The sequence below is a fragment of the Bufo bufo genome, chromosome 1 (genome assembly GCF_905171765.1).
Source record: "Bufo bufo chromosome 1, aBufBuf1.1, whole genome shotgun sequence".
Taxonomy (NCBI): domain Eukaryota; kingdom Metazoa; phylum Chordata; class Amphibia; order Anura; family Bufonidae; genus Bufo; species Bufo bufo.
In genome coordinates this window covers 109,197,184-109,222,609 of record NC_053389.1, presented here as the reverse complement: position 1 = coordinate 109,222,609, position 25,426 = coordinate 109,197,184, and the positions used below count along the sequence as shown (strand labels likewise).

Sequence of the window (25,426 nt, the reverse complement as noted above, 5' to 3'; positions counted from 1 at the left end):
ATCTGGTGCTGGTAGCGCTCCAGTCCGAGCCATTTGAACCTCTGCGAAAAGTCTCCCTCCGCATGCTTTCATGGAAGGTCGCGTTTCTGGTTGCAATTACCTCCATCCGGCGGGTGTCGGAACTGGCGGCTCTCTCGTGCAAAGAACCCTTCTTGGTGTTCCATCAAGAAAAGCTAGTACTCTGGACAGTGCCGGCGTTTCATGTTAATGAGGACGTTGTTCTGCCCTCTTTTTGCCCTGAGCCTTCTCATCCTAGGTAGGTGGCTCTCCACCGTCTGGATGTGGTACGGGCCTTGCGGATCTACCTGTCAGTGGTGGCCCCCTTTTAGACGCACGGATTCCCTGTTCGTAATCTCGGAAGGTCCTCGTAAAGGTTTGGCAGCCTCCAAGGTGACGATTGCTCGATTAGATCGGCCATTGCCGAGGCCTACCGCTCCAAGAGCAAGGTTCCTCCTCCCGGTATCACTGCTCACTCTACCAGGGCGGTCGGGGCTTCTTGGGCTCACTTTCACCACGCTTCGGCGTCTCAATTGTGTAAGGCAGCGACTTGGCCTTTTTATCAAAAAGTCGCATTTATGAAAAGAAAACAAACTCATCGTGGGAACAAGTGATAGGTAAGTATTGACCAGCACCGTAATAGTATGGCGTTGGCCGGGTCTTTAAAGATGGCACCTGCTCCTGAGCGCTGCGGGCGCCATAGCCGCAGGTGGCGGCCTGCTTCTTATAGTAGACACCCACGGCTCATGTCCGTAACTGGCAGTAATGCCGATCGTGGACACTTAACCCCTCAGATTCCGTGGTCAATCCTAACCACGGCATCTGAGTGCGCTGAAAACCGAAAGCGCGCGCTTCCGGTGGTGCTCCGGCTCCCCCACATGGCGATCGGAGGAGCCGGAGCTTGTGTGCAGCAGCCCCTGTTTTTGTGAATGACAAGAGGCTGCTGCATAGTATTTCCTATGGAGCCCTTGCCTGTAATAGGGCTCAATAGGAAACAAGCAATTTTCTCATAGACTCTAATGCTAGTGCATTGGAGTCTATGAGACTAGCAATCTAATAAATGCATGTTATAGTTCCCTATGGGAACTATAAAAAGTGTAAAAAAAAAAAAAAAAAATTATAATAATAATTCAAATCACCCCCCTTTTCCCAAAATAAAAAGAACTGAAAAAATAAAATAAAAAAATACACGTCATGGGTGTCGTGATGTACAAAAACGCCCATAGTATAAAAATATATTCGCCATACGGCAAAACGGAAAAAAGCGTACAAATGACCGATTCGCCGTTTTTGGTCTGCATTTTCTACAAAACATGTAATAAAAAGTGAGTAAAAAGTCATACACACCCCAGAATGGTATGTATGGTAATGTTAATGGAAAGTTCAGATTGCCCCGCAAAAAATGAGCCCCCATACAGCTCCGTACACATAATTACAAAAAGGTTATAGGGGTCAAAATATGGTGACAAAAAAAAAATTACAGATTTTTTTTTCCCCACTTTTAATTTTATTTAAATTAATTTTTTAAAACAAAATCAAAACGCAAGAAAAATAATACATATAAGGTATCGCCGGATTCGTACTGTCCTGTAGGATAAAAGTAACCGGTCAGTTTTATCGTACATCGAACGCCGTAAATAAAAAAAAAAAAGTAAAACTGTGGTGGAATTGCATTTTTTTTTTTTGGGGAAATTTCACCCTATTTGGAATTTTTTCCCCACTTTCCACTACATCATGTGCAATATTAAATGGTACAACTTGTCCCGCAGAAATCAAGCCCTCATATGGCTATGTGAACAGACAAATAAAAAAATTATGGCTCTGGGAAGGCAGGGAGCGCAAAAAAAACCTCCGGGGGTGAAAGGGTTAAAAGCAGGATGCATTTATTTTTATCTAATGTAAATGAGCGAAACAACAGGGTTTTGTCAGTAAATTTACATTCAACAAAGCAATAACAAAAACGTCTCGTGTCTGAGACAAAATTCGCAATTTACCAGTGGAAATGCCGCAAATATGCTTCAAAAGTCACAAGTGCGGTCTGGCAGGGTTCGAAGCTACCGAATACAGAAAGTAAGGGCTGTATTACACCGACTGATTATAGTTGGTGTGTGTAATTGGCCATCTGACCAATAAATGGTCAGATAATCTGTTGGTCATACAGGCCTAATTTACAACCTAAAGAGCCATTTAGATGTAAGGACTTGCTTTGTCTGTATTTGGTTATCTGCTTGTTATTGCTTCATTTTTATTTCTAAGGGCTCTTGCACATGACCGTGTTCCGACCGTAGGGCCGCTGTATGCGGGCGCAGGACCCGTTCACTTGGGGAATGGGTTCTGCAATCCTCATCTGGTGCGGAGGCATGGACAGAAAACCCACGGAAGCACTCTGTAGTTCTTCCGTGGGCTTCCGATCCGTGCCTCTGTTCCACACTCGAGTGAATGGGTCCGCATCCGTGATATAGTGTGCACACGGCCGGTGCCCGTATATTGCGGGCTGCAATACTGGCACGGCCAGGCAACAGCTGTGTGGAGACCATTACTCTGCATAAGGGCTCATGCAAATACAATAGATTCGACTTATACTGGCCATCATGAAACCAATTAATATTGTAACATAAGGGACCACTGTAAGTGATGTAGAATAGATGTTGCCATGTCAAATCCAGTAAGATTCCACACATTAGTGTTCCTGCACAGACTATAGTTTGTATTACTTTCTTATTAAAACTAAAAAAAATTTCTTCCATTCTGTCTTCATTTTCTTTACAGTCTGATGCGCTCCAAAAGCTTCGTGCAGATTCCGAGGTTCTCCGCGCTCGCTATGCACAATACTTCGACCTGACCCTAGTTAACAATGATGTGGAACAAACCGTTAAAGATCTACTAGGGGCTCTTGATGCAGCATGTGTCTCTTCCCAGTGGGTCCCAGTGACCTGGGTATATTGACACCGTTACTATACCATACAAGCCAACAACCACTCCAGTATAGGGTATTGCACAAAATATAACAAATGCTCCTTGAACAGATTTCCGTGCAGTCCGTCAAGATTTATTCTCATTTGCCTCAGGCCAGGATCCTATTGTCTGCTATGGTTGCACAGTTCTGACAGTTCAAATATCCCATCAACAAAATATAGACCTGTCCCTGTAAAGTACAGTGACTTTTTAGTATTGTCCGTTTTATTTCAAGTAATAGAAACGAAGCATCAAGTAAGTGTTCATCTGTGTTGGGAAGTTAGGACGGATGTTTAAATTTCTATAAAAGAGGAATGTATTGGACTGATTGGTATCACTGTTTGCACACAGTAAAAGCGTAGTGTGGGTCAGTACTTGTTCTTTCCATGGATATTTGTAATTTGGTGATCTATATCTAAAGAACGTAGGTCAGTCCACAAAATGATACCAATCATGAATGGCCATAAATACCACTGTGCTTATCCCATAATATCATGAATATATGTTTGCTAAATTGTAATACCCATGACCTTCCATGTCTACTCTGTGAGGCTTTGTGAACATTGCAGTTTTTTCCCCAATATGCTAGAGCAGGTGGTTTTTAAAAGTATATATATATATATATGTTTGAAGGTGCCAACAACCTCAACCAGAACCTCCTTTATTAGTTAATTATATTTGTACTGCTTCTTAAAGCTCCGAATCATGTTCATTGTTGCAGGAAGACATCCATTTAATCTCAAGGAAGATCTTAAGACGTTATTGCATTGACATGGATGTAAACCAGTAAAGTATATTGAATAAACTCGTGCCTTTTGTCATTATTCCATCCTAATTTCACCCATTTTTGTTCCTTTTAAAGAAACATGTTTTCTCGCCCATTTTCCTTGGGGGACACAGGAAACCATGGGTATAGCTCTGCTCCCTAGGAGGCGTGACACTAAGTGAAAGCTGTAAGCCCCTCCTCCATCAGCTATACCCTCAGCCTGGAGAGAGAGACTGCCAGTTTTTGCTTAGTGTCCAAGGAGGCAAGACACTCTTTTTTTTTTTTCTCTACTTGCAGGGACAACAGAGGCGCACTAGACCCCTCTGTTTCTCCCGGGGTTGAGTTGCGCCAGTGGCGGTAATTCCGCACTGCCGCCTCCCCCACAGAAGACAAGGTGGACCAGGGCAGCCTCGCTCCCCTGCGTCCCGCCAGCTCAAGGGTCGCCCGCACGCCAAGTCCCTACCCCGGCTTCCTGCCACTGCGGTGCCAGTAGCTGAAGGGGCGACCCTGCTGGATGGATTGAGGGTGAAGACAGCGGATGGTGAGAGTGGCTGCTCCAGCCTCCCCCTTTCCCTCCCTCCCACCGCTGCTACGACTTCCAACCCCCCCTCTCCCCCCCAGGGAGGTTTTTTTGGTGCCCCTTTCAGGGGCACATTTTCATTGGGGGCACCTTAATGGTGAGGGGGAACTTCAGTTAGACCGCCTCCCCGCATTCCCTACCACCCCAGCTGGGAGGTTCGGTGCCCCTTTTCAGGGACACATGTTCTCTTGGGGGCTCTTATGGGCATAACAGGGCCGGCAACTTACCGGGCATCCTTTGGGGGGACTTCGGTCCTCTCCAGCGGCAGGGCTTCAGGCAGGAGGCCGTCTGCCTCATCCAGGCGCGGCGGGGGCCGCGTACTTGGCGCGAACGGCGCCATTTTAGCTTGGCCGGCACTTCATCCTTTTTGGGGGTTAAATCATTTTGCCGCGCACGCGCGGCTCTGCCTTCTCCTTCAGCGCGGCGGGGGGGCGGAGCTTTCCCACATGCGCTCCGCTGCTTCCTGCTTCGTTGGGCAGCACATCTCTAGTGCTGCGTGGAATCTTCTGCTGCCGCGATCCTGAAGTTCTTCATCGTTCCTCAGGAGTCACCCTCCGTGCCTGCTGCCACTCCTCCACAGCCTCCTTCAGTCTGCTGCCCTTACTACTGCCGCTTGCGCTGTCCGCGGGTCTGGTAGGACTGTTAACCCCCTCCGTGCCACCAGTGCTGCTGCCTGGGTGTATCCCTGTTCTGTTTTTTTCTGGGGTTCCCCTCTTTAGGTGCGAAATTTTTTTCACCATGTCAGACCCTTCTGCAGCCGCCAAGCCTTGGTACCATGCCTGTACCGCTTGTAGGGAACCCTTTCCCCGGGGGCAGTCTGATCCACACTGTCTTGCATGCCGGGCTCCACCGCAGCCTCAGTCGCCTGCTGTGTCGCTCCCTGCTTCCTCTGACCCGCCTGACTGGGCTAGATCCCTGTCCCAGGCCGTGGAAAGCCTCACCCATGTCGTGGGCCGCCTAATAGACAGGCCGCCTACCCCGCAGGATGCCGCTCTTACTGTCGCACCCTCCGGGTCTGCCGCTGCGGCGGGTTCACCCTCTCTTAGTGACCCTTCCCGAGCTAGGCACTCTCAGAAGCGTTTTAGAGTGGAGCGCGCCTCCTCCTCGGATGCCTCTCTCTCTCCGCCACGCGTGCGCACTCAGACGGGCCTCTCCTCTCCAAAGGATTCGCCCTCTGAAGGTGAATTGGCGGCTTCGGATTTGGAAATGGACTCGGCCCTGCCGTCCAAGCTAGCCTCAGCGATGGGTCAACTCATCTCTGATATTCGTGACACCTTTAAAGTGCAAGATGACCCCCCTAGCTCTGACGCAGCTAGCATCTCCTTTATCAGACCCAAGCAGGCCTCCAAAGTCTTTCCAATCCACTCTGATTTCTCTTCCGTGGTGTCTAAGGCTTGGGCTCGCCCGGACGCCCGTTTTGTCAATCCCAAGAAGCTGGATATTTGCTATCCTTTTCCAGCCGATGTCGTGGCTACCTGGTCGTTCCCACCCAAGGTGGACCCCCCTGTGGCCCGTCTGTCAAAGACCACGGCCATTCCTGTTCCCGACGGGTCCTCTCTTCAGTCAGCGGAGGACCGTCGTATGGAGACCCTTTCCAAGGGCATTTTTGCTGCCTCCGGTTCTGCCCTCAGGCCGGTTTTTGCATCTGCCTGGGCGGGTAAAGCAATCTCTGCTTGGGGTATGCAGCTGGAGCAGGAGTTGGACTCGGACGTCCCCATCCAGGACCTACGTTCCTTGGCCCAGCTTATTGTTCGGGCTGGGAATTTTGTTTGTGAGGCCTCCCTTGATGCGGGAGCCCTTATAGCACGCTCCTCCGCCCTGGCCGTTTCCGTCAGGAGGGAACTCTGGCTGAAGGTTTGGAAAGCGGACGCTGCCTCCAAACGTTCCTTGGCGGGGCTACCTTTTGCGGGTTCCCGCCTTTTCGGGGCTCGCCTAGACGAGCTTATTTCGGAAGCCACGGGTGGTAAAAGCACCCATCTTCCTCAACCCCAAGCCAGGGGCGCCCCCCGCGGACGCCCTGGTGCGTCTCGTTTTCGGTCCTCCCGCAGGACCTCTGGGACTCGCCCCGCAGCTGCCGCTTCGGCCCCTCCCCAGGATAAGCGTAGGAAGCCGTTTTTTCGGGCACAGCCCTCCTGGCGCAGGCCGCAGGCTGCCCGCACACCCGCAGCAAAGCAGTCCTCTGCCTGAAGGTGCGCCCCCACCCACCCGGGTGGGGGGCCGGCTCCTCCTTTTCAGGGACGTCTGGATGGCTCACGTCTCTGACGCCTGGGCTCTCGAAATTGTGTCTTCCGGATACAAAATCGAATTCGCGTCCTTCCCTCCAGATCGGTTCTTTCGCTCCCGCCTTCCGCGGGACCCGAAAAGCGCGGCCGCGTTCTCCGCGGCTGTTCAAGCCTTACTGGACAGGGGGGTGATTACCCCCGTTCCTCTAGAGGAAAGGTTCCAAGGGTTCTATTCGAACCTCTTCGTAGTTCCCAAGAAGGGAGGTTCGGTGCGGCCCATTTTGGACCTCAAAAGACTCAACCGTTTTCTCCTCCTTCGACGGTTTCGGATGGAGTCCCTCCGTTCCGCGGTGGCTTCCCTGGAGCGGGGAGATTTCATGTCTTCCATCGATATACAGGATGCCTACCTCCATGTTCCGGTAGCCCGGTGTCACCATCGCTTCCTCCGATTCGCCGTGAGGGACCTTCACTTCCAATTTGTCGCCCTTCCCTTTGGGCTGGCGACAGCCCCCCGAGTGTTCACCAAGGTCCTGGCCCCGGTTTTGGCCTTACTCCGCTCCAGGGGTGTTTTTCTGCTGCCGTACTTGGACGATATCCTCATCAAGGCTCCGTCCCTTTCTCAAGCGGCTGCCAGCGTGGATCTCACTCTAGAGACCCTGGCGAGGTTCGGTTGGGTCATCAACTTCCCCAAGTCCTCCCTTCCCCCCTCCAGACAACTGGTCTTCCTGGGAATGCTTTTAGACACGGGAGCGGCGGAGGTACGTCTTCCCTCGGAAAAACGTCTGACCCTCCGTCGGGCGATTCGGGGTCTCCTTCTCCACCGTCGACCGTCCTTCCGCTTCTGCATGCGGGTCTTGGGGCAGATGGTTGCCTGCTTCGAGGCGATCCCATTTGCGCAGTTTCACTCCCGCCCTCTCCAACGGGCGATCCTCTCCTCCTGGGACAAATCGCCGGAGTCTCTGGACCATCCCTTCCGTCTATCGCCTCCGGTGCGGTCATCCCTCCGCTGGTGGTTACAGGCCCCTCTTCTGGGCAAGTCCTTTCTGCCGCTCAACTGGCTGGTGGTTACAACCGATGCCAGTCTCTTAGGCTGGGGAGGAGTGTTTCCTCCCCGATCCGTCCAGGGCATTTGGTCTCCATCGGAGTCCAAACTCTCGATCAATGTCCTGGAGCTGAGAGCGGCCCTTCTGTCTCTGCGACACTGGACTCATCTGCTGCGGGGTCATCCAGTTCGTGTGCAATCTGACAACGCCACGGCCGTGGCGTACATAAACCACCAGGGGGGGGCACTCGCAGCGCAGCAGCGATGCGGGAGGTCACCAGCATTCTCCTTTGGGCGGAAGCCCACGTCCCGGCTCTATCTGCAATTTTTATTCCAGGGGTGGACAATTGGACGGCGGACTTCCTCAGTCGCACCACCGTCGACCCCGGCGAGTGGTCTCGGCCATTTGCCTTCGTTGGGGCATGCCGGACGTGGACCTCATGGCCTCCAAGTTCAATCACAAGGTCCCCGCCTATCTGTCCAGGGCCAGGGATCTGGGAGCTTTCGGAGCCGACGCCCTCGTTCTTCCTTGGCGAGGCTTCGCGCGTCCATACATATTCCCCCCCATCCCACTCCTGCCCAAGGTCCTTCGGAAGATCGCGGCGGAAGGCGTCTCGTGATTCTGGTCGCTCCGGACTGGCCCCGCCGGTCTTGGTACGCCGACCTCATGCTGCTCCTGGCGGACGCGCCCTGGCCGCTGCCCGCCAGGGAAGATCTTCTCTCTCAGGGACCGATCTTCCACCCGCGTTTAAGGTCCCTACGTTTTACGGCGTGGCTGTTGAGACCACCGTCCTGACGCGTAGGGGTTTTTCTGCGGACGTCGTCCGCACCATGATCCGCGCTCGTAAGCCGTCCTCTTCTAGGATCTATTATAGGACCTGGAGGACCTATTTGGGGTTCTGTGCCGATCTGGGGATTCCTCCGCTCCGCTTTTCTCTCCCCACCGTTTTGTCTTTCCTTCAGGGTGGCCTTGCCCAGGGTCTGGGTCTTAGTTCTTTGAAGGGTCAGGTGTCTGCGCTGTCCATTTTGTTTAAGCGCTCACTGGCCCCCCTTGGTCCTGTTAAGACTTTCCTTCAGGGCGTGGCTCACGCGGTTCCTCTGTACCGCCCTGGGACCTGAACTTGGTTCTCTCAGCGCTCCAGGCTTCTCCTTTCGAGCCTCTGCGGACTGTTTCCTTGCGGCTTCTGTCCTGCAAGGTTATTTTCCTTGTAGCCGTCACCTCTCTTCGAAGGGTGTCCGAATTGGCTGCACTCTCCTGTCTGGAACCTTTCCTAGTGTTCCACCAGGACAAGGTGGTTCTTCGTCCGGTCCCTTCCTTCCTTCCTAAGGTGGTCTCCACCTTTCATCTGAACGAGGACATCGTTCTCCCCTCCTTGTGTCCTTCCCCTTCCCACCCCCGGGAGAGGAAGCTTCATCGCCTGGACGTTGTCAGGGCGCTGAAGGTTTATCTGGTAACCAGCTCTTTCAGGCGTACTGACTCGCTCTTTGTGGTTCCGGAGGGGTCGCGCAGAGGGATGGCGGCGTCCAAAGTTGCTATCGCCCGTTTTGTCAAGATGGCTGTTACTGAGGCTTATCTCGCCAAGGGCAAGGTTCCGCCCCTTGGTGTTACCGCTCACTCCACTAGAGCGGTCGGGGCTTCCTGGGCTCAGAGGAATCGGGCTTCCACGGAGCAGATTTGCAAGGCGGCCACTTGGTCCTCCTTGCACACCTTCACCAAATTCTACAGGGTGCATACTCATGCGTCGGCTGACGCTGCTTTAGGCCGTCTGGTGTTGCAGGCAGCAATTGATTGATGCCTCTGGGTGTTGGTCTGGTTGTTCTGGTCCCTCCCTTCTGGGACTGCTCTGGAACGTCCCATGGTTTCCTGTGTCCCCCAAGGAAAATGGGCGAGAAAGGGAGACTTTTGTATAACTTACCAGTAAAGTCTCTTTCTCGCTCTTCCTTGGGGGACACAGCACCCGCCCTTCATTTGGGTTTACAGTTGTGGTTCCGGCTTGGTTGCCCCCGTTGGGGCTTGACAGTTCTTTTTTTCCGGTTGGTGGTTATCTTTCACTACTTGGACACTTTCACTACTTATAGGTTCCCCACTCAGCTGGCCGTGCAATCAGTAACAGCTGTCACCATCGTGCAAAACTAACTATCATAAAACAGTAAAAAAAAACCTGATAATGATAAAAACATACAAATGATCTTAATAAAATGCATGTCATAAATCCCCTTATTATTGTAGTATAAGATCGTGCCTTTTGTTTAAGCCAATGGGTTGACGGGCGTCTAACTGAAAAATCCAGAAAGCTTCCCTATTTAATAATTTTCTTCGATGGTCCCCCCTCTAACAGGTATCCTAACTCTCTCTCAATGCCCTGTGCCACTAAGCTAGATGTAGCTCCTCCATGAACTATCGCAACTATTTGCTGTGATTTGGAGCTGGGTTTGTCTCTTTTTTTATGAGATTACCGCTTCCAGGCTCATCCAGCAGAGGAGCAGGTGAGCGCTGCCTTTTGCATTTACACTTGACTGTTTGTATACCTGCTTTTGGCGAGCACTCCCTGTTACGGTGAATTTTACACCCACGTTTTTCTTCGATCTGGTCTAAACATGGCTCCGATTTCACTGCGTTCCATTGATGAAGATGGTGATGGAATGCAAAAAATGTATGCCATTTTTAACATTCCAGAACAACCTGAATTTAAAAGTACTTATGTCTAGGCTTGAAAAGTTGCTTCTGAAGGAGCTACGGACCTGGTGGGATTCTACCTCACTTCAAAAATATATTGGCAAACAAATAATACCAAGAGGTTTAAGAATAAAAAAAGAAACCTACCACTGAATATTCCGAGTCCTTCATCACTCAATGGCAAGCCATCCTCTCTGATTGTTCATTAAAATTAATGCAACTGATTGTCCAGCAAGAGCACCAAGTTTTATCCGAACTGAGGGAACAGATCAAGTGTACACAGGATCAGCTATTAGCCCATATTAATACACCGGCTTTTATGGAGCTAGATAATAAGCTGAAAGAAAACCTAAATAAAATGGAGGATGATTTGATCCAGTTTAAACAAAGCAAGTATAATAGGGACTTACTGGATTATAACACCGACACCTTATATACCTGGGTTGATGCACAGGCTAAAATGTCACGCTCTATCCTCCAGAAACTCTCGTTCTAGGAGAAGGTCATCCTCCAGTTCAACTGAACCTGACTGTATTGATTCTGCACCTGAGGGGGGTGATTCTGTGACTCACTCTGACATTAGGATGGCGAGTCACTTTGGATCACAAGGGTTTCAAAAACCGGAGGGCAGGCAGGAGGCACAGAAAAGGCCCGGCGGTATCACGGACATTCAACTTATTAACATGTCGGCATCGTTAATTACAGGAGTGTGTGTTAAAAAAAAAAGAATATCATTTTCCTCTACGCATCACTTTGATTTGTATCGAACGATTCTTGTGCTGAAAAGGTACTTTTGTGATGTCTCTCCGGAGTTTATTTCCCCGGTTGAGACGCACAATTTTGTCACCTCTGATATGGACAAATGTTCTTCAGAGGATTTTTCATTTGGTGATGAAGTTGTACCGGCTTGTAATGTAATGACATGTCCTTTTTAGAAATGGTTCATTCTAACTCCTTGCAAGGGATGCGAACTAGGCAAGATGACCAATGATCTATTAATATCTCGCATACATTTAAGACTTCTATAACAGGGATTTTTACCCTATACAATCCAGGGCTCTAGCCTTAGACCGCTACCAAGAGCTTGTCGAAAGGGATTTATGCTCCTTGTATAATAAAATCAAGTCTGATAGATATGATACCAGTGGTTCCAGGCTTATGAATTGAACCTATGATGAGCGTAAAGCTTTACAAAGTCTTCAAACAAGGGAGGAGCGGTGGTCATATTGGATAGCGGTGTTTATAAGGCCCAGATTTTGGAGATGCTGAATGACACCAATACGTACAAGCTTTTTAATGGCAATCCCCTCCTCCCTTTTTCAAGCTGAAATGTTTAAACTATTGACCATGGGCCTGGAGTCGGGTTTTTTTAAATCAGAAAGAGTTGGAATATATTTATTTTCAGCATCCAGTCATACCCATTTTCCACGCACTTCCGAAAGTTCACAAAGGTATATTCCCTCCACCCCTTAGGCCGATTGTAGCAGGGATAGGCTCTTTTTCTGAGCGATTGTCGGAGTGGATTGATACACTCCTCCAACCATTAATTCTACTTATCCCAGGCTTTCTTTTAGGGTACTAGGTCTGTTTTACAAGCCTTTTCTGCCTTTCATTGGAGAAACAATTCTAGATGGGTTACTGCGGACGTGGTGGCATTGTACACCAATATTCCCTATGATCTGTCGTTACAGTGGTTCTTAAACACATATAGTGATTACTCGGATGAACTGCAGAAATATATGGGGATTGTGGTTGGTTTCCTCCTCAGGCAATTATTTCATGTTTGATCACAATTTTTTTTTTTTTGCAGGTGTCTATGGGGGCTAAGTTCTCTCCCTCCATTGCAAATATTTTTATGGCATGGTGGGAAGGACACTTTCTCCTCATCGACACCCACCCCTTTTGTGATCAATTACAGTGGTATGGTCGCTATATGTATGGTCTGGTGATGTGGCGACCATACCATTGTTCTCTAACTATTTAAATTCATGTTTGGATTCTATTTCATTTAGCCTACAGTATGATGTCCATGAGGTCTTTTTTCTTGATTTGTGCCTGAGGGGGGATGTTGCCACTTCCCGGGTTCTGACAGCTACCTGCAGAAAGGAGTTCATGCATCTTCTTGCCACCGGCCTCATACAATACATAACATACCAAAGGGAGAGTTAATCAGGGCTCGCCGCAACTGTTCAGACTTAGCGTCATTTGCTCCCGAAGCTACCAGTATAACAGACTCCTGTGTAGATCCTATTCACATAAGCATGTATCCAGTTAAAAAAAAACTCAGTGCTAGCTATGGATAGAAAATCTTTAGTCTTCCCCCCCCCAGTAAAATCTTCAGGCTATCATACCTATTCCTCCCATCGCAAACAAGCGGTGATCCCCTTTGTGACACAGTAGAGTGAGGAGTTTTCAGATATTTGTAGAATTATTTAAAAAATATTTACCCTTACTGGCCTGTGACAGACAGTGGATGGACATAGTTTCCAGTGGAATAACATGTGCAGCACGGAGAGCTCCTACCATAGGAAACATAGTAAGCCCTAGCTTGTTTCAGGATAAAAATAGTCCTAAACAAACTTGACTTGCTAAAAAGGGCAGTTACAAATGTGGACACAGCAAATGCATATGCTGTGAACACACTAAGGTCAGCAAACATTTTAAATCCACTGCAAACAATAATGAGTATAGCATTCAGTCTTATTTAAACTGTAATACCAAATTTGCAGTGTATTTGATAACCTGTGAAGCTCGCAACCTACAATATGTTGGGTGCACCACTAATGAGATCAAGTCTAGAATCCACAAGCACATTTCTGATGTTCCTCACTATAAAAGCTGCAATGTATCTACATTTTGCCATAGTTCACGGAGGAGATATATCCAGCTTAGGCCTCATGCACACGATCGTTGTTGGGTTCCGTGTCCGTTGTTCCGTGATTTTCTGCGGACCCATTGACTTTCAATGGGTCCGTGGAAAACTCGGAAAATGCACCGTTTGTCATCCGCGTCCGTGATCCGTGTTTCCAGTCCGTGAAAAAAATATGACCTGTCCTATTTTTTTAACGGACAACGGTTCGCGGACCCATTCAAGTCAATGGGTCCGTGAAAAAACACGGAGGCACACAAGATTGTCGTCCGTGATCCGTGTCCGTTTTTTTACTATAATTTTCAAGGCAAATTTGACTTTGATTTTTTTTTCACTTTTCATGTCTGGTGATCCTCCAAAAATCAAGAATCGCCCGCGGGCGCGGCGCCCCTCCGTGCGGGCGCTTGACAGTTTACCAACCTGTCGGCTCACAGCAGTGACAGTGTCACTGGCAGTCTATCTATAGATCATGACTCATTAAGATGGCCGCCGCCAACTGTAGACTCTGCCATTGGGCCACTCTGTGGTCTCCTCATGCTGATGCCACATCCACACTCTGTCATTGTGCCGCTCTGCGGCCTACTTAATTATATTTGGGGGCGGGGGGCATTTCCAAACTTTAACCTGGACTCCAGGTTGGACCTGGAGAGATGTCAGGCACTAAGAGCCCTCTCTGTGGGCCCAAGGCGAGTGCATCACTCGCCTTACCCTTCCTATGGCCCTGATTACGACTGACCTCTGCACACTGTGCGTTACTTCCTCCTGACGTCTGCACACTGTGCGTTACTTCCTCCTGACGTCTGCACACTGTGCGTTACTTCCTCCTGACGTCTGCACACTGTGCGTTACTTCCTCCTGACGTCTGCACACTGTGCGTTACTTCCTCCTGACGTCTGCACACTGTGCGTTACTTCCTCCTGACGTCTGCACACTGTGCGTTACTTCCTCCTGACGTCTGCACACTGTGCGTTACTTCCTCCTGACGTCTGCACACTGTGCGTTACTTCCTCCTGACGTCTGCACACTGTGCGTTACTTCCTCCTGACGTCTGCACACTGTGCGTTACTTCCTCCTGACGTCTGCACACTGTGCGTTACTTCCTCCTGACGTCTGCACTCTGTGCGTTACTTCCTCCTGACGTCTGCACTTTGCACATTCTGTGTGTTACTACTGACCTCTGCACTTTGCATTACTACTCAGCATTGCATTATTTACGACTGAGCAGCTGGCTACACCAAATAGAATGCCACAATGGTCTCTTCCATCTCATTTAAAATAGGAATTATCCGATATGGATCAATATGAAGAGTCAAAAACCATAATTTTTTACTTCCACATTACGGAAATGGAGGCATGATATTCGCCATGAAAATATGAAGACCACAAATGTATATTCTGATACATTTTGCAACTGGTTTTGTTCAACTGCCAGTTATTTACGATTAGTATGTTTAATATTTGCATTACTGATTGTACCTTGTCCTTACCTAGTGACATCATGGGTCCCAAAAAACTCTCCGGTTCCCAAAATCGAAAACGTAAGGTGCTTATGAATTTAGAGGACCAGAAGAGTGCAGGGGCTTTAAAAAAGTTCTTGGGAAGATCAGCACATAGTGCTTCCGAAGCAACTGAAGAAGAAAAACTAGATGACGTTAGCTGCAGCAGTCAAGCTGATGATGTCCATCTTGAGAAGAATGAACCTTCAACATCAAGTTCATGTCTACAAGATCTGGATTCAAGTGCTCTCTCTAACCCACTGTCTTCTAATAGTCCCCCTGACTCAGTGTCTTCTGAGACAACATCTGAAAGTCTATCAGATCCTGCTTTATGGCCGAAATTAATTTCCAAGAATGTTGACCGTATTTTGGAATTTGGCCCTGTGCAGGTAACAAATATGGAGTTTAAAAAAGATGTTCATAATCGCCACTTCTCTACTACATTCTATAAGCGAAAGTTAGAAAGTGGAGAAGAGCAGACAAGGTGATGGCTGGTGTACTCTCCATTTGCAAATAAAGCTTTTTGTTTTTCTTTGACTGGAATGAAAAAAGTTCTTTGGCTTCAGGAGGGTCAGAAGACTGGAGACATATGGCAAATATTCTCAAATCTCATGAAGCCTCCAGCAGTCACTTTTTAGCTCAACAGATGTGGATGGAAACACAACTGAGATTGAAGTCCAAAAGTGCAATTGATCACAATTTACAATCTCTTATGAGCCAAGAAAGAAAACATTGGAGATCAGTAATGGAGAGGCTACTAAACATTGTTCACTTTTTAACTGAGCGTAACTTGGCATTTAGAGGATCTTCAGATCGTTTTTTTACACCCAATAATGGCAATTTTCTTGGGCTTGTGGAATTACTGGGAAAATATGACAATGTGATGGCAGAGCACTTACGCCGTGTGGCCTCAAAAGAGACAGCAGACCACTACTGTGGAAAAACAATTCAAAATTAAATAATAAACCTAATGGCAAAACAGGTACTTGAGGACATTTTGGAACGTTGTAGAAAAGCAAAATATTACTCAATAATCCTGGATTGCACCCCAGATATTAGCCACAAGGAACAGATGTCATTTACAGTTAGATTTTTGGATAACAGCACTGGGGATTTGAAAGTAAAAGAACATTTTATTGGGTTTCAAACAGTAGATGACACAACTGGAAAGGGACTGGCTGACTTTCTCCTTCAATTTCTATCTGAAAAAAAACTGGATATTGATAATTGCTGTGGACAAGGGTACGATAATGGGGCAAATATGGCAGGAAAAAACAGTGGTGTCCAGTCAAGAGTTTTAAGTATTAACCCAAGAGCCATATTTGTACCATGTGGATGTCATTGCCTTAATCTCGTCATTGGTGATGCAGCACGGTCAGGCAAGGAATCACTAGAGCTGTTTGGAGTAATTCAACGCATTTATGTTTTATTCTCAGCATCTGTAAAGAGGTGGAAGATTTTGACAGACCATGTATCTGGCCTCACGTTAAAGCCTCTATGCACTACACGGTGGGAATGTCGGATCAACTGCCTTAAACCTTTCAGGCATAATCTTGTTGAGATACAGGATGCATTGATTGCATTGTCAGAGAAAGAACACGCAGAACCAAGTGTCTGTCACGAAGCTCTGACATTGTCTCAGCAGGTTGGCAATTTCAAATGTATTATGGCATTATGTGTTTGGTATGAGATATTGTACCAAGTCAATATTGTCAGTAAGGCAATGCAGCGCGAAACAGCGGACTTGATTTTGGTTACAGAGTTAATCGAGAAATGTAAACACTTTGTGCAAATCTTCAGAGATTTGAAAGTGCATTCCTTATTGCAAAGGAAATAGCGGAAAAGCTTGAAGTTGAGCCTGTTTTTTTTATCATCTGCTCGCATTCGAAGGAAGAAGGCTTTATTCAATTATGAGGGGAAAGATGAACCTTTAACTAATCCAAAGGAGAGATTTAAAATTGAATTCTTCTATGCTTTAGTGGAGGAGGCCGTAGGAGGGCAACAACCCAGCAGCAGGACTGCTACCTCCGCCTTTGCGCAAGGAGGAACAGGAGGAGCACTGCCAGAGCCCTGCAAAATGACCTCCAGCAGGCCACAAATGTGCATGTGTCTGCTCAACCGGTCAGAAACAGACTCCATGAGGGTGATATGAGGGCCCGACGTCCACAGGTGGGGGTTGTGCTTACAGCCCAACACCGTGCAGGACGTTTGGCATTTGCCAGAGAACACCAAGATTGGCAAATTCGCCACTGGCGCCCTGTGCTCTTCACAGATGAAAGCAGGTTCACACTGAGCACACAATGCTAGACCTCATGTGGCTGGAGTGTGTCAGCAGTTCCTGCAAGACGAAGGCATTGATGCTATGGACTGGTCCGCCCGTTCCCCAGACCTGAATCCAATTGAGCACATCTGGGACATCATGTCTCGCTGCACCACAGACTGTCCAGGAGTTGGCAGTTACTTTAGTCCAGGTCTGGGAGGAGATCCCTCAGGATTTCGTCCGCCACCTCATCAGGAGCATGCACAGGCGTTGTAGGGAGGTCATACAGGCACGTGGAGGCCACACACACTACTGAGCCTCATTTTGATTTGTTTTAAGGACATTACATCAAAGTTGGATCAGCCTGTAGTGTGTTTTTCCACTTTAATTTTGAGTGTGACTCCAAATCCAGACCTCCATGGGTTGAAAAATTTTATTTCCATTTTTTTATTTTTGTGTGAGCTATCAGGAGATTTAGGAGCACTTCATGCTTCCATCTGCTGAAAAGCTTTATGGAGATGAAGATTTCAGCACGACCTGGCACCTGCTCACAGTGCCAAAACCACTGGTAAATGGTTTACTGACCATGGTATTACTGTGCTCAATTGGCCTGCCAACTCTCCTGACCTGAACCCCATAGAGAATCTGTGGGATATTGGGAAGAGAAAGTTGAGAGACGCAAGACCCAACACTCTGGATGAGCTTAAGGCCGCTATCGAAGCATCCTGGGCCTCCATAACACCTCAGCAGTGCCACAGGCTGATCGCCTCCATGCACACGCCTACACGTACTGAATAACGGGTCTGCCCCCTTCAACTTCTGGGTCTCCAAATTGGGCTCATGGCCTGAGCTTGCCCTTTACGCCTTGGAGGTGCTAGCCTCCCCTGCAGCCAGTGTATTATCTGAACGTGTGTTTAGCACGGCAGGGGGCGTCATCACAGACAAGCGCAGCCGCCTGTCCACAGCCAATGTGGACAAGCTCACGTTCATTAAAATGAACCAGGCATGGATCCCTCAGGACTTGTCCGTAACTTGTGCAGAATAGACATGTATACCGGTGTTCTGCCAGATCTCTATAGATTGCCGAAAGTGTATAGCGGAAGTCACGTGGTGCGCTGCGCAAGCGCACTTCCACGAATCATCCCTGCAGCCTCCATTGAAGTACTTCGCGCACCGCTCGTGCGCACACGGAAAGGTTTAGAGACGTCTTAAAGTGACAGTCATCTCTAGTGAAATACATCCGCGCCACCCCCAGCGCTCACTTATTACTGTGGCCATTCGTCTCTAGTGAAATACAGCTGCCCCCCCCCCCCCACCCCCCCATTTACTACTGTGGCTATTCACACAGCTCCAGTAAAGGGGCCATAGGGTATTTAAATATTAGACCATGCCCACATGAAAACCGCCCCCTTTTCCTGGAATGTCACCGCCCACCGCCTCCTCTGATTGGTCCTCACTTTGGAATTTCTTAAAATAATTCGTCGCTATAGCAATTGTTCAATGCAGCATTTTCATTGGCAGGCAAGTGCTTTTTAGTGTTAAATGTAAAAAAAAACCCTAAAAAGTACACATATTAGGTATCACCACGTCCGTAAGAATCTGCTCTATAAAAAAATCACATGACCTAACCCCTTAAGTGAACACTGTAAAAAAAAAAAAAAAAAAATATATATATATATATATATATATATATATATGGCTCTCAGACTATGGAGACACCAAAACATTTTTAAAAAAAATGATATTCATGTGTAAAACTTAAATAAATAAAAAGTATACATATTAAATATCGCCGCGTCCGTCACAACCTGATCTATAAAAATAACACATGACCTAACCCCTCAGGTGAACACAGCCCAAATAATAAAATAAATATGGTGTCAAAAGCCATTTTTGTCACCTTACCTCACAAATAGTGTAATAGCAAGCGACCAAAATGTCATATGCACCCCAAGATAGTGCCAATCAAAGCGACATCTCATCCCACAAAAAATGAGCCCCTACATAACAGTCGCCCAAAAAAAATTAATAATAATATGGCTTTCAGAATGTGAAGACACAAAAAAATCATTTTTTCCCCAAATGCTTTATTATGTAAAACTAAAACAAAAACCGCCAAAAAGTAGTCATATTTGGTATTGTTGCGTCTGTAACAACCTGCTCTATAGAAATAGCACACAATCTAACCTGTCAGTTCAACGATGTAAATAAGAAAAAATAAAATTGGTTGCAAAAGAGCATTTTTTTTGCAAATTTTCCATTAACAGCCAAACAAAACTCAATATTTATTGCCATGATTCTCTAGTTTGCAGAAACACCCCATATGTGGTCGTAAACTGCTGTATGGCCAAATGGCAGGGCGTAGAAAAAAAGGAACGCCATATGGTTTTTGGAAGGCAGATTTTGCTGGACTACTTTTTTTTTTACACTATGTCCCATTTGAAGCCCCCCTGATGCACCCTACAGTATAAACTCCCCAAAAATTACCCCATTTTGGAAACTACGGGATAAGGTTGCAGTTATGTTTGTATTATTTTAGGGTAAATCATATTTTTGGTTGCTCTATATTACACTTTTTTTGAGGCAAGGTATCAAAAAATAGAAATTCTTAAATTTCATCTCCATTTGCCAATAACTCTTGTGGAGCACCCAAAGGGTTAACAAAGTTTGTAAAAAACGGTTTTGAATACCTTGAGAGGTGTAGTTTCTTAGATGGAGTCACTTTTTTTTGGAGTGTCTACTCTAGGGGTGCATCGGGGGGGGGGCTTCAAATGGGACATGGTGTCAAAAAAACAGTCTAGCAAAATCCGCCTTCCAAAAACCATATGGCGTGTCCCTTCTTCTATGTCCTGCCGTTTGGCCATACAGCAGTTTACGACCACATATAGGGTGTTTCTGCAAACTACATAATCGGGGCAATAAATATTGAGTTTTGTTTGGCTGTTAACCTTTGCTTTGTTACTGGAAAAAATAGATAAAAATGAAAAATCTTCCCAAAAATTGAAATTCTGAAATTCTATCTCCATTTGCCATTAACTCTTGTGGAAAACCTAAAGGGTTAATGATGTTTGTAAAATCAGTTATGAATACCTTGAGGGGTGTAGTTTCTAGAATGGGGTCAGTTTTGGGTGGTTTCTATTATGTAAGCCTCACAAAGTGACTTCAGACCTGAACTGGTCCCATAAAAAGTGGGTTTTTGAAAATTTAATAAAAATTCCAAGATTTGCTTCTAAACTTCTAAGCCTTGTAATGTCCCCAAAAAATGAAATGGCATTCCCAAAATGATCCATACATGAAGTAGACATATGGGGAATGTAAATCAATAACTTTTTTTTGGCTGTATTACTATGTATTACAGAAGTAGAGAAATTGAAACTTTGAAAATTGTAAATTTGGTATTTTTTCATAACTAAAAATGAAATTTTTCGACTTCATTTTACCACTGTCATGAAGTACAATGTGTGACGAAAAAACTGTCTCAGAATCGCCTGGATAAGAAAAAGTGTTTTAAAGTTATCACCACATAAAGTGACACTGGTCAGATTTGCAAAAAATGTCCGGGTCCTTAAGGTGAAATAGGGCTGAGTTCTTAAGGGGTTAAAGGGCTAGTGAGCGTTTATCATGTAGAGGAAGTTATCACCTCCCTTACTAATGTACAGTGATTGCCCATATAGTCTTCTTTAGTAGCCTCACATTATACACTGCTTGTATCCAGGGGTTATGGCCGCCCTGCAGTCCCTCAGTGATGGCTGCGCTTGCACGCTATAGGAAAAGGCGCATCACTCTCTGGTGGCCACAGCATAGTCCAGTGTTCTGACAGATTGCTATACGTTGACAAAACGCTATACCCGAAGTCATGTGGACGCGCTGTGCACGTGCACATCCACAGGATTAGCAAAAAATCATTGCTGCGCCGCGGGAGAAGGACTCCATGCCCATCCACGAGTGTAGAATATTGAGGTCACCACATAGCAAAGATACACTCAGCTCTGCGGTAACGATGAACTGCTCCTAATTATTTGTGCGCACTCATGGGTAGGTAGATCTAATAGAACATTTTGCACGGGAAAATCTACCTACCCCTAAGTGTGCACGCGCATGAAGTCTTCTCCCGTGGCGCTGCAATAATTTTTTTGCTAATCCAGTGGATGTGCGCCTGTACAGCGCGTCCATGTGACTTCATGTATAGCGTTTTGTCAAGGTATAGCAATCTGTCAGAAAACCGGTGTTTTGCTACTTTTCTATACCCGGCGAAAAGTCTATACCGGAAGTGATGCGGCCGCACCAGAAGCGACGCGGCCGTGCATCAATCAGCTGGTGCAGGGTGTGCGCAGCGCGGCACAAGCGCACTTCCACTGTCTTCTAAAGAATAATTCCTGCGCCTCCATACAAGTACTTTGCGCACCGCGCATGTTCCACTGTCTTCTAAAGAATCATTCCTGCGCCTCCATAGAAGTACTTCGCGCACCGCGCGTGCACACTTAGGGGTATAGAGATTTTAAAAGTGTTGCATCAGATCCTACTCTTGAGTGCACAGGCGCCCACAAATCATCAGTAACACTTCACCCTGTCGGCAGAGCTGTTGCAGTTCATCCTTGAGCTGAGTGCAACTCATCAGTTGCAGTTCATCCTTACGGCAGAGCTGAGTGCTGGATATTTTGGGGTCACCACATAGCAGAGCGAAGTTCGGGATTTAGCTGAGTGCGGGGTCATCACATAGCAGAGTGGAGTGCAGTATATTTTTGGGAAACGACATAGTAGAGCTGAGTGTGGGATATTTTGGGGATACCACATAGCACAGCTGTGTGCGGTATATTTTGGGGTCACCACATAGCGGAGCTATTAAGTACTTGGAATGGAGTAGACTTTGCATTATATTGGGTGGCTTTGCAGCACTGGGGAGTATTGCATCAGTGTTTTGGTGGTCTGTGCAGTACTTTGGGCATAGACTTTGCATTACATTGGTGGGCACAGATTAATAAACTATTACTAATATTTTATTAATCTGAGCAGATGGCTAATGAAGGCTGTGAAACATTGTAATAGTTTATGTAAAAAATGTATTCGATATTTATAGGTATGGAGAAGAAGAAGTATGACAAAATTTTCCAATTCCTCTCAGCAGGAGATTACCCATCTGGGTATAATAACTCGCAGAAACAATGGTTTAGAAAGTCCACTGCCAAATATACAATAAACGGTGAGTATCATCAATATAAGCAATGTTAGTTGATTTAGAAGAATGTTGCTCCTGAATACAGTTAAGTGGACACCTGAATGTTGGGGTTCGGCCAAACTTCACAAAAATTTCGAGTTTGGGACCTGATTTTGACCTCGAACATGAACCCCATTAAAGTCTAGTGGGAACTGGAAGTTTTGTTCACTAAAATGGTTCTAAAAATGTCATGGATAGGGCTAGAGGGCTGGGTGGATGAGGAGGCCGAGACCAGAGGAGGAGAAATCAGGAGGAGCCAGAGACCTTTATTTGTTTTTGAGGTGTCTCCTCCACTGCAGGTCGTGTATTGCACTTAGATGCCTAGTAATGCAGGTTATGCCCAGGTTGAGAACATGTATGCCTCGCTTCAGGCTCTGATGGCACAGCGTGCAAACCACTCGTGTCTTGTCGTCAGCACATTGTGTGAAGAACTGCCACGCCAGGGAACTCCTTTCAGCAGGCTTTGGTGTGCTTGGTCCCTGGGTGCGGTGGGCAGTAGCAGGCCTACTGTCTAGAGGACTGCCGCTCAGCTTTTGCACCCTGCTCCCTCTTCTGCTGTGCTGGTAGCTCTGTGCAACCACCGCCTCTTTCTCCCAACTACACAGGTCACTTGCATGACCTTGATTCCATGTGGGGTTGAGGACCTCATCATTCGCCATATCATCTTCCACCCACTCTTCACCCCTGCCCTACTTGCCGTTCTGCTCACTGCAGAAAGCCGAAGCAGTTGGCACCTGTGTTTCATCATCATCAGAGAGGTGCTGCCATGGTCCTCCCATGTCCTCATTCTGAAACATAAGTGGTTGGGCATCAGTGCTCTTCCACTTCTTAGGCAGGGCTAGGGGGATGGGCCTGGGAAACCCTGCCAGCAGTCATGAAAAAGCAGAAGAGACTGCTGCATGATTCGGGGCTTAGACTGCTTGGCTGATTTGTAAGGGGGTGCAGGTGCCAACTCTGCCTTTTCCTTTACAGTTCGGGTTAGCTCTAGTCTACCCTAATCTTGAATTATTCCTTTTATTACAGAAGGAAAGCTGTTTGTCGGAAGTAAAATGGTTGTAAAATGCAAAGAAGAGGCAAGAATAATATATGATGAATTGCATTCTACACCGATGGGAGGACATTCAGGGATTAAAAAGACAACGAGGGAAATATCCTCCCGATTTATTTGGCCTGGAATGACCAAAGATATTGAGAACTGGGTAATTAGTAATTTTTTAATGTGTTTTCAATTTATATGAATACAGTACATTGGTTAACAACTGATTTCTTACAGATCATGGAATGCGCAGTGTCAGACGGTTGGAAAGCCTCTATTAGCTCCCCAGCCGTTAAAGTGCATTAAGGTAAATTTCTAATATATAATTACATATGCTTAATTATTACATTGGTTTATTGCAAATAAATATATATTTTTATTTTCCTCCCATTAGGTGTCTGCTGTCTGGGAGCTGGTGGGAATTGACCTAACAGGCCCTATGCCAAAGACAGAAGATGGCTTCCAATATATTTTAACGGCCACAGATTACTTCCTCTGAAGACCAAAACTGCTGCAGAGGTTGGACGTAATCTTTGTTCATTAATATACCGACATGGTTGCCCAAAAAGAATACTTTCTGACCAGGGCCGCGAATTTGTAAATCAAGTATGTTTACTTTCCATTTACCATACATGTACAACTGATGTAATAACCTTATTTTTAATTTATATGCGAATGTTATATATTTGTATTATTATAATTTATTTTTTAAAGCTGAATGACAAAATGTGCAGTGTTCTAGGCATAGAACGAAGTGTGACAGCTGCCTATCATCCGCAAACAAACGGTCTGGATGAGAAAACTAATCACAATATTAAGAGGTAATTTTAATTCTTTTTAGTTTTCAGTCCGGGTTTTATTTGAACTTTGCTTCACAGGTTTGACTTGAACAAATTTTTTCTTACATTCCACTTTTTTCTATTAGCCCTATCTAAATTAGTTAACGATAAACAGAATAACTGGGACATATACTTGGAAGCCACATTATTTTCGCTCCGTTCAAAGGTCCACACAACAACAAAATATTCTCCATTTGTTCTAATGTATGGGAGGGAGGCAGTTTTCCCTGTAGAAGTCCCTGTGGATCTGCCAGGATCAGTTTTTTACTTATTTCTGTCTTTCTTTCACGGCCACACAGAAATATTTGCCTGTGTTACATGGCCTAATTGTTTTGTATATACGGATTTCACCTGATAAAGACTACTTGATTTATTTCACTTAGGTTACAAATTAAATTTGAATATTATATATATTTTTTTTCATTCTTTATACTGTACTGTCTAGCCATTTATTAAAAAAAAAAATATTTTCCCAGCTGTCAAATATCATTCTCCCAGAGGAGAATAATTACCCACGTTACATGGAGGAGAGGAAATCATCCAGGGATTCATTAAAAGAAAAAACACTGGAGAACATATCCAAGTCTCAGGAAAGGCAGAAGATTGCATATGGCAAGAGAGTACTCCGGAAATTCAGGGATTTGAAGTTCACTGTGTGCGATGAGGTTCTCCTGTATAACATGAGGAAGCCTGGGAGAAAAGGAGGACAGATTGAGGCGGACTTCCTAGGCCCTTACACAATCGAGGAGCTGTGTGGCAGTGCGGTTAAATTAGCTAATTCTGACGGAGTTACCCTTAAGCAGAAAATACATATTAATCACATTAAGCCATATAGAAGGAGAAAAGAAGTCAAATCCCCCAAGCAGCAAAGTTGTGGAAAATCACTGAACTTGCCGCATGAATTCCACACTGCCATATGCAATGTTCAAGAAAGGACCTCTGACACTCAATTTGCCTTGAAGAAAAAGGAGAGCAATATGGAGGTACAACTGAACTCCCTAGTTGTATAGCTTGCATACACATATATCGCATCTAATGTGCTTCTTCTGTATCCTCTGCATATTCTTTCTTTTTGTAGTATGTTACAAAATGTAGTTTTTTAACATTAATACTGTTTTTTTTTAAGCCTTCTGCATCTTTGAATTTACAGCAGAGCATAGAAGACAGAGGTAGCATGTGCAAAGTTCTACATTTCCTAGTTTGACCCTGTTGGTCATCTAATTGGCCGTGCCCTGTTGGTCTGGCCCTTTCATTCTGTTAGCCATTGTGGCCGTTGTTCTAAGTTGCCAATGTTTGGCATTATGTTCTTATTTTATTAGCCTTACAAGTTAATATTATACCAAAGAACCTATACAGGTTGAGTTACCACCTTATCACAAATTCCTTTCAACATAGGTGATTTTTATTTTGGAATATTTACATTTTTAAGGAGAGCTCATGCCAATTGTATGCTGTATTTTGAACCAATTAAT

The 25,426-nt window shown here is 46.2% G+C and overlaps 1 protein-coding gene and 1 long non-coding RNA gene across 2 annotated transcripts in view; both read left to right on the top strand.

Moving 5' to 3' along the window:
• The window catches only part of MPP1 (membrane palmitoylated protein 1), a 50,364-nt gene extending 46,588 nt beyond the window's left edge, over positions 1–3,776 (top strand). The window contains exon 12 of the mRNA XM_040427855.1: positions 2,767–3,776. Coding sequence (XP_040283789.1) covers positions 2,767–2,943 — 177 coding nt within the window. The 3' untranslated portion in view covers positions 2,944–3,776. The remainder of the gene's footprint in view (positions 1–2,766) is intronic.
• Positions 3,777–4,101: 325 nt separating this feature from the next.
• LOC120997667 lies at positions 4,102–23,936 on the top strand. Its single transcript, XR_005778208.1, has 6 exons — positions 4,102–4,112; positions 21,942–22,064; positions 23,103–23,278; positions 23,353–23,422; positions 23,510–23,721; positions 23,830–23,936. It is a non-coding gene; the product is annotated as an uncharacterized LOC120997667 (long non-coding RNA).
• Positions 23,937–25,426: the final 1,490 nt, after the last annotated feature.